General features: G+C 33.2%; 1 protein-coding gene across 1 annotated transcript; it reads left to right on the top strand.

The window, feature by feature from the left end:
• The first annotated feature begins 4,122 nt into the window (after positions 1–4,122).
• On the top strand, positions 4,123–9,691 carry LOC132308590 (uncharacterized). Its single transcript, XM_059806712.1, has 6 exons — positions 4,123–5,306; positions 5,639–5,755; positions 7,079–7,164; positions 7,327–7,391; positions 9,062–9,144; positions 9,271–9,691. The coding sequence occupies exons 2-6, from the start codon at positions 5,675–5,677 to the stop codon at positions 9,361–9,363; spliced, it is 408 nt and encodes a 135-aa protein (XP_059662695.1). The 5' UTR covers positions 4,123–5,306; positions 5,639–5,674; the 3' UTR covers positions 9,364–9,691.

The raw sequence follows: 9,691 nt of genomic DNA, 5'->3' as shown, positions 1-9,691 counted from the left end.
CCAATTATAAAAACCCCCCGGGGGTAGGGGTTAGTCCAATGGTGATACTTCGGGCTATTTTGGGCTGTATTTGAAGACTGAACTGTTCTAATGGGCTTTTAAAAAGTGAGCCCCATTAAGACAATCTTGATCCAAGCCTCCAAAAACCAAGATTGGTTTGGAGATTCTGGTCCAAATAGTGTTTTAGCCCAAAACACTGTTTGATAAGGCCTGTTTGGCTGGAAAAAAAAGGAAAAATTAGTTTTTTTGGCTGATTTTGGTCTTTTTTTTTTTTTTTTTTTTTTCTTCAAAATAATTGAACCAAAGAGCCATTAAGGCACTATTTGGCTGACACAAACAGTGCTTTACAGGCTTTTTTGGGCCAAAAAAAAGTTTTAAAAAAATAGATAAAAGTGTTTTTTATAAAAAATTTTACTTTTTAAAATATTCCTACTGACGTATAGCTGTTTTAGGCACTGTTTGGTTGACCCAAACAGTGCCTTAACAGCTATATTGGCACAAAAACCTATTCTTTTTAATTCTTTTTTTGATTGTATTGTTTAAATTTATGTCGTATCGTATTGTTTTTAATAATAAATATTTTATTGTTTAATTTTTTTTTTTATGATATAAGTGTTTTAAAAATTTAGCCATTAGGAAAAAGTTAAAAAATAAAATTTATTAAAAATATTAAAATATTAATATTTTTGGAGAGCGAAAATGTACCATTGAAGTATATCCGATAACTAAAATTTGGAGATTCATTCTAAAACGCTGATGTGGCTATGGGAAATGCTGACGTGACTATGGGAAAATGCTGACATGGCAAATTCGGAGAATCTGAATTCGAAGAGTCCATTGGAGATGCCCTGATAAGATACGGATAAGCACAGCAAATTTCCAATAATTTAAATTAAATTAAATTAAATGGTGTCACCATTTAGCACAATCTCATCCTTTTGTACTAAAATTCATGAACAGTGAATACCCAGTTACCCGCACTCACTGCCCAGGCTCCTCATGATATGCCCGGTGCATGTTAGTTCACTCAACTATTTGTGTGTGTGTGTGTTAAGACCCATAGTTATTAAATTATGAAATTTCATGTTGTATATTTAACATCAAATTTTTATTGACTCAATCAAGCATGCAATAAACCACCTTGGCCACCCCATCAAGATTTCTCAATTTTTCTTGAGAATGTCAGTTGTCCTACTATGGCTGAAGGCCTTATGTTTTGGGAATCACTGCTTCTTCTTAAAAATTGGGGGTACAACAATGTGATAGTGGAAGGAGACTATCAATCGGTTATGAACTTGAAGACTTCTGTAGAAGGTTTAATGATTATCTTCAATGATGTTTTATCTCTCCTTAATGTCTGCCTAGGTTCTTTCCTTTCTTGGGTTCCTTGAAAGGAAAACTTTGTGGCTCATCTATTGAGCAAGAAGGCTCTTAAAGATGAATTTAGGGACATCGAGTAGTGCATATGGTGAACCCAAAAAAGGAAAACTTTGTGTCTCATCTGTTGAGCAAGAAGGCTCTTGAAGCCGAATTTAGTGACGAGTGGAGCATATGGCAAACCCAAGAAAGGAAAGCTTTGTGGCCCAGTTGAGCAAGAAAGCTCTGGAAGCCAAATATAATGACGTCGAGTGGAGCATATGGCCCCAGCGATTGTTAGATGCTCTTCTCCTTGACTGTATTTCTCTTTATTCTTGATTGTTATGCTTGTTGGTGTTAAAAATAATAATAATAATAATAAATCAAGCATGCAATTTCTAATCTCTAAACAAGTTTCCATTTATAGATATATCTCATTACTCAAGTTTTATGTTTTGAAATGTAAAAATGTGCTAGTAAAAAAAAAAAAACACTTTCGATTTTTTTTTTTTTTTTTTTTTTTTTTAATGGCGTTGCTACATATTAATCAAGTTAACATTTATTTGCAATAGACATGCATGTGTAATAAAATGGGTAAGAGGGAAATTTTCTAACTATCAAAGAATGACATCCGAGTTTCTGAAGGGAGTCTCACATTAATTTTTTTTTTTTTTTTTCTTTTCTTTTCATCTACATTAACTTTTGTTTTTTTTTTTTTCTTTTCTTTTTCATTTCAATTTTTGTTAGGTAAATAGTCATCCACCTACAAATATTACTATGAAAACACAAGCAACACATAAGAGTTTAGAAAGAATTTTCACGAATCATGCCGTTTACATGTTGCATGTCATAAGTAGAATGCTTTCCAGAGTGTTTCATATTTGTGTGGAGGTTGTAGAGTATCGGGGAGGATTGAAAGATTTTAGAATATTGAAAAATTTGTAGATAGATGTAATCTAAAAAATTTTAGAATAGTGAAGAGTATTGTACCTCTAAAATAAAATATGTAGAGTGTACTCTTATAGATAGTAAATAAAAATACCTATAAATAGGTGATTTGTCAACCAATCTACAAGGTGAGAAATTTCCAATAAATCACTCAAAAATGTTGCAGTCTTAGAGAGAGTAATTAGAATATCTATAAATAGCCGAGTTCTCATTTGTAAAGGTAAGGATGGGATAGATCGAGAAAACTACCTCAATATCTCCTATTTGGCCGGCCATCGAGTAATCATCTTTTCCAAAAATGATAATATGTTTTCTAACAAGGGAAAAAAAGAAATTTCTGCGGTTAGATTTAATTTCAATGTTAGATTTATGTTCAAAGAGATTAGTGGACAGAAAAACAAATAAAGGGATAGAGATATACTTTAATATTTGATTTCATAATTTTAATATTACAACTTAAAAAGTTAAATTATCTTTTTTTTTATTCATTATCTTTACTTTTAAATTTTATCATTGTTTTAGCATTATTGTCAATTAAAAATTAAATTTTAATTTCACATTTTGCGTGTAAAATTGAAACTTCGAGAACAAATTCTTTCATAATTTACAAATTTACTTTTTTCAATCCACAAATTCAATTTGACAATTATCGAATTATTGATGAAGTATCAAAATGCACCTAATAGTGTATTGTTTTATAATTTTTTAAAATAATTATTTCTTCTACGAAAATTTAAATAATATCTCTTATTCTCTTTAAAAATATGATAAATTATAATAACAGCACTTGAAATTTGTCATATTGACAACTATATATAAGTTGACTTATTTTTTAACAATGACAGCCCTTCATATTTGCTCCCTTTGACGAAGACACTCATGTGCTAAAATGGCCTAAATGTGAAGTGGCACTTTTAAATAATAAAATTACCAATATATCCAATCTAAAATGGCCTAAAATAACCTTTCATCTCAAGCACCTATTTGCAATGGCAGCCCTTCATATTTTTTAACAATGACAGCCCTTCATATTTGCTCCCTTTGACAAAGACACTCATGTGCTAAAATGGCCTAAATGTGAAGTGGCACTTTTAAATAATAAAATTACCAATATATCCAATCTAAAATGTCTAAAATAACCCTTCATCTCAAGCACCTATCTGCAAAGCACCACCACCACCACCACCACAAAAAATTTCTCAAACTAATCACAAAAAATTCTCAATCCAAACCAGATTCAATGGAGACAAGGAATATAATTTGAAATCTTAAGCGAAAAATATAAAAGTAATCTTTTAATATCTAATATATATATATATAGTCAATTCAATTAATCTTTCTTGTCACATAATTAATTTTAAAGTTATACAAAAAAAACATGTCACAAATAAGAAAGAAAAAAAAAAAATAAAGAAGATAATAGTTAAAATAAAAATATGAAAAGTTTTACAAATTTTGGAAAAAAAAGAAATGTGAATGAGGAATTGAGAGAGAGAAAAAAGAGAAAAGATAAAGATTAAAATCTTTTGACCTCAATTAAATCTCTATTGATTAGAGTCTAATAATCGATACAAATAAAAATTTTAAAAAGATTATACTATAAGGAAATAAAAAAAAAATACGGCCTTTGTCTTTCTATTTGGCAGAGTTTAATAATAAAAATTTTTGAAAGTTATAATATAAAGAAATATAAATTTTAGGACTTTTATATGGGCTAATATGATGGAAATAAAATTTTTAGAAAAGATATAATATGAAAAAAAAAAAAAAAAAATTGAGCCCTTTTTATTAGCTCCTTTCTATTAGGTGCTCCTTTTGCAACCGCTTAAGTCACGTTGAATGGAGACCCCAAAACTGTTAAGACACTATTTTTCCCTCCTACCCCAAATCGTCGCAGCCGGCTGAACTTGGTTGGTGTATGTATACAACACATCCAACCCAATTTCACCTGATGCATCCCGCAACAAGCGTGATCCCTCTCCAATAGCTCAATCGACCATGGATCCTCAACAAAATCACCATCAATACCAACAGTACCCGCAATGGATGATGATGAATCAGAATCAGCCCCACCCCCACAACAACCACCCCAACAGCCTATGTATTACCACCAACAACCACCGCCTCAGGCGACCGCGCCACCGCAGAAGCTCCAGCAACCATAACCGCAATACTCAGCCGCCACTCAGCCCGCTAGCGCTGACAAGATCCGTTCCCTCTGGATAGCACCGCCGGTCCCAAGGCGACCTCCCTCGCCTTCGCTACCGACTTCACAGGCCAAACCATCGCTGGATCGGAGCTTCGTCAAGAAGAAGTCGCCAAAGAAGACAGTTATCCTCTCTCGACCCCGATCACAGCCCGTTCCTTCTGAAACTCGCGCGTGATACAACCACCGCCGGTGATGGCCCGAGCAAGGCGTTGGACTACACACTCCGAGCTTCGAATTTGTTCGAGCTGTGCGCCATCAACGGTGAGCCGGACCTGACGATATGCCACAGCTCACCTAACCCCCGATCTCAGGCCGTTCGTTTGAGCGTTTAAAGAGAGATAAAGAGGATAGAGAGAATGTGTCGAAGGGAGAAAATGACCCTTGAAAATTTTGATATTTTATAATTAAAATTAATTAAATATTGTCGTTGTAATTTATTTTTTAAAATACAACCCGCTCGATCCAACTTTTAAATTTTACAATGTGACTTAGGTCATAGGAGCCCTAATGCGGGCTATGCGTAATCATGCCCTACATAGGCACAAAGGCCGAGGTCCAAACAAATAAAGAGACAAGTCCATTGGGCTGTTTTCTAATAAACCCAATTCTTCGTTTTTTACGTGTCCCTCTTTCGTGTCAAGTGAACCTTTCTCTCTAGAAGTCCATGCCATAATGGGTCTTTTTTCAACACAACCCAATACTTTTTTCCTGTCCCCCTTCTGCCAAGTAAAGAGCTCCCCCTCCCCCCTCCCCGCTCTCTCTCTCCTCCTCTCAGCGTTGATTCGACAATTGGGTGAGTTTTCTTCCGGTCATGATGTATATATATATATATATATTGTTGTTGTTACTTTGACCGTATTTATTTATTTTTATTTTATGGATTTGCAAAGAATATGTATCGATCCTGTCTGCTGCATCAAAAAGCGACTTACCATTGATGAATAGATTATCTGAATTTGGAAAAGTTAGATTAGATATAGATATGTATTTTTCTTGCATTTTATTGGTTGTTCTATTAATTCAATTGATTCTTGTTACTGATTTGTCCTTGGTTGATTTCCATTTTCCATATGATTCAGTTTATGGATTTCATATTCTTTAATATTTTCCCATCTTTTGTTGCAGATATCTCTTTGAATATTGTTGTCTCAAGTATTTTGTATGGCCGGAACAGCATGTTTTATGATTGTTAGTAGGAATGACATTCCTATATATGAAGCTGAAGTCGGTGCTGCGCCTAAAGTATGATTTCTTCATCACTGATTATGCTTGTGAATGTAAATTTGTCTTTATTCTTTTGTTTGGAAATGCAAAATGTGTTTAAGATTCGGGGGTTTCACTTGTTTAACTTATAATCCAGATCGTGTTTCCCGGTAGTCTGTTTCTATTTTGAAATTAACCTACTAATTATATTCAAAATTATTACTTTAGTGAAGTGCATGCTTTACCTATCAATATGGCAACCTTGTTTTAGATTTCCTTAAGCTTGTATTGCCTTACTAGTTTTCAACTTGATCCGCTGAATCACGCTGTTCAAAAGATTCAGAAATCAGAATTTAATATAAAACCTTTAATGTTCCATTGGATTGCTAAGGCAACATTGGGAAGAAGATGATCATTTACGTGTGAGGAAACAAATGCTTTGGACTGACTTGCTGACCAGAGTTATTGGGTTTTCATGTGCGAATTGACATCCCTTATACCAAAAGCTATTTTCTTATTCATTTTTATCTAACTTGCATTTCTTATTGGAAAGGCTTTTCTGAGACACAAATGTAGGCCAAACTGATATGGGATGAAGTAATTAAGACAAAACCTTAAGAAATTAGAAATAATAGGTGGTATAGCTTGTAATACAAGAGTGAAAGATGAAAATTCATGTTGCCAGTCACATTTGTTTTAGATCAAGGCAAGGATGATGACGACGACGATGCAGACTTACTGTCATGGAAATGGAACCTTTAATTTGTTTTTACATTTTTGTCATCCAATGAACATGGGTAATCAACATTCCAGATTCCTCTCAAATATATATTCAAAAGTCAGCGTCATATTTGCATTCATCTATCTGAGTGCATAGAAGGGTGAATATGCTATAACATTATTTTCCAAGCCTACGGAAATCCTAGAAGGTGAATATGCTATACCATTATTTTCAAAGCCTACTGAAATCCTATAGGGATTGGGTATTTCCATATACACGCTAGAATGTTTTTGTAAGTTACGCCAATAGTCATGCATTTTTTATTTCATGGTCAGTGTTTACTAATCTATCATAGAATACTAGCAACATCTTATAAGTGGAGCACTAGATAGCCCCTTGCTTCTTCAAGTTCAATTGCAAGGAAATTTTGAGAAAAGTTTACTTTGGGTGCTAAATTAACTTCTTTTTTTATGGCACAAACATTGACAAACTGTACATTGAACCACAGTTCTTTGTTCAGCCTTGTTTTGCCAAACACAATTTGAGCTTGCCTCACTACTTACCAAAAAACATCTTATAAATTTTTATAAATCTTTTTTACAATTTGAAGTTTGTAACACCTTACCTTGTGTTAATGGCAGAAAGAAGATGCTGCACATCAACACCAATTCGTATTACATGCAGCGTTGGATATTGTCCAGGACCTCGCATGGACAACAAGTGCTATGTGAGATTCCATAAGCGGACTCTCTCTCTCTCTCTCTCCCCCCCAAATATAAATGAATTAGCAAGCCATCATTGTCAAATAGATTTTCTGCTGTAATGAATTCTTCTGTCATCATTTTTGCCTTCTTTGTCATACACATTAATTTTCCCAATCGTTATCCAGGTTCTTGAAAGCAATTGACAGATTCAATGATTTGGCAGTATCGGTTTATGTTACTGCAGGTCATATCCTACATAATACATATATTATAATTAATCTATAATTAACAAGTCATAGATATTTCATGACTGGAGCGAATCATGCAAGTGAAGTTTTATGTTGCCATATATTAGTAAATTTGTAGTTTTAGAGCAGAGGTATGTTTTGATTGAGTTTGATTTGATTATTTTTTCTCTTTATCGTTCTGCTTAGAGTTGCAACTGCTTCTTCTGTAAACCGAGGTCCATCCCATCCAAACCAATTTTCACTTGTTTTGGGTTGTTTGTTTGAGATTTAATTGATTTTGGAACATGAGTGCGCATGAGCTTAAGAACGAGGTTGTGTTGGTGATTAGGTGAGAGCTCATATAAGAGAATGCAACATGAGAGTTGATCTTTAGATTCATCAGATATACATGGATAAATATATATTAGACACATATACCCACACACACGCACACACACATATACGCAGATCAGCCATACATATTTGCACTAAGAGTTGATTACTTGTACACACAAAACTTCATCGTATTTTTCTTACATTAAAAGGAAATATCAATCAAAGTTGTTACTGTGCAATGATTAGACTTCCTTTTGGCACCTTCTAGAGATATTTCTCTTGGATATATTAGAGAACTGAGATTACTCAGATCTAAAGGGAACAAGACTCTGTATAATTGTAAATTGTTGAAACAATCATAATTTTATATCGTGTGGAAAGCCAAGTATAATCATTTTAACTAGAATAGTGCATTTTAATCTGAAATTTTTGAGACTAGCATTATGTTTTTATATGCTTAAAATTATCTACTTATTTGCGAGAACAATATATTATACCTTAACTTTTCCTTCTATATCTTTTGTCTTACCAAATTCATCTTTTAAATCAGTGTAAATCCCAATTTTCTTCCATAGCTCTTGTTGTGATAATGTTTTTTTTTTAAAAAAATACATTGCAGAGTTTTAGAATGTCTTTTGGTATGAGGTTTGCCACATAGTGACCTGCTGCTATATTCCTACAATTCTGTGTGTTCAACAACTTCCCTCTCACCCTCAAGGAATAACCAAAAAAAATGTTATGCTCCTATACCTGAACTTGCTTCCTCTCTTGCTGCGATTTCATGGCCACAAGGAATAACCAAAAAAGTTGTTTTCAATTTCCTTTCTTATTAATATTCTGGGTAAACTTGTTACTTGTTTCACTCTCAAGGTGCTGATTAAATTGGTGATCAATGATTATATACTAATAACTATATACTTAGGTGCTGATTAAATTGGTGATCAATGATTATATACTTATAAGTGGACTTGTTTTCTATTAGTTATTTCGAGATGTCTGGTGTAATTTCTTGAATCTACCAAAGAAGTTAAAAAATTGTGGAATTTAGTACTGGTTCAAGTTTGATAGGTGGACGCCAAACCTTAAGATGATTTTTATTTTATTATGGATAATATCACTCAAAAGTTTCAGCGTTAATTGCATTCAATATAGTACTGTGATTCTGCTTAATTAATTTCATATAAACTGTAATACCCCGATAATTTTAAAAGATTTATTAATTAGGATTAATTATTTTATTTTATTTTTCAATGATTTATTTTATTTTATTGAGTGCTAGATTAATTATCACATCTAATCTTAAATTTGTTCACGAGATTTATTACTTTATCTTCCTTAATCAATAACTTCGTACATACGCGGTTGATGCTACTTCATGACACTCGTAATGACGATGGAATTAAAAGTTTCTTTCAAGAGGTCCACGAGCTATATATAAAGGTAATTTTTTGTTTCTACCATTTAGTCAGCTCCTGTGTGCATGCGCGTGCTGCATGAGTGTTCCTTTTGTTTGAGATGGTTTATATACTGATATATTCACTGATCAAACTGTTGATAAATTGGCAGATTCTTCTGAATCCTCTATACTTACCTGGTTCCCGCATTACTTCATCGCATTTTGATACAAAAGTTCGAGCCCTTGCAAGAAAGTATCTGTAAGACCATTTCTCATCTGCTAGGCCAAGAGCTTGGTAGAGTGAGGTGCTAACGTGCTATGGTGGGACAGGTTCACCATTCTCCAAATTCTCAATTCAATACCCTTTCCACTTGATCTTTCACTGTTGTCCCCTGTTGAATTCTCTTAACTTTTCTAATGTGGTGTTCAGTTTTATTTAATAAAGGAATACACCTTCGAAGGCTTTGCTGGTATCTGCAATGTTAATAATTTGCCAGACATTTAATTTTCATTGTTTTCATTAAGTTGTATACATGCATATTAATATTTGACAGTTTATTTATATGTTTAGAGTGATTTGCAGTTGACTAA

This window comes from Cornus florida, unplaced genomic scaffold, assembly GCF_030987335.1.
Source record: "Cornus florida cultivar Cherokee Brave unplaced genomic scaffold, ASM3098733v1 CherokeeBrave_3.0.0_Hap2_Chr05, whole genome shotgun sequence".
In the NCBI taxonomy this organism is placed as follows: domain Eukaryota; kingdom Viridiplantae; phylum Streptophyta; class Magnoliopsida; order Cornales; family Cornaceae; genus Cornus; species Cornus florida.
Note: the sequence above shows the minus strand (reverse complement) of the source record. Positions and strands in the feature narration are given on the sequence as shown.

Coding starts and splice junctions, on each gene's coding strand:
- LOC132308590 (XM_059806712.1), top strand. CDS start 5,675: ATGGCCGGAACAGCATGTTTTATGATTGTTAGTAGGAATGACATTCCT. Junction 5,756..7,078: donor AAGTCGGTGCTGCGCCTAAA/GTATGATTTCTT, acceptor TGTTAATGGCAG/AAAGAAGATGCTGCACATCA. Junction 9,145..9,270: donor TCCACGAGCTATATATAAAG/GTAATTTTTTGT, acceptor ATAAATTGGCAG/ATTCTTCTGAATCCTCTATA.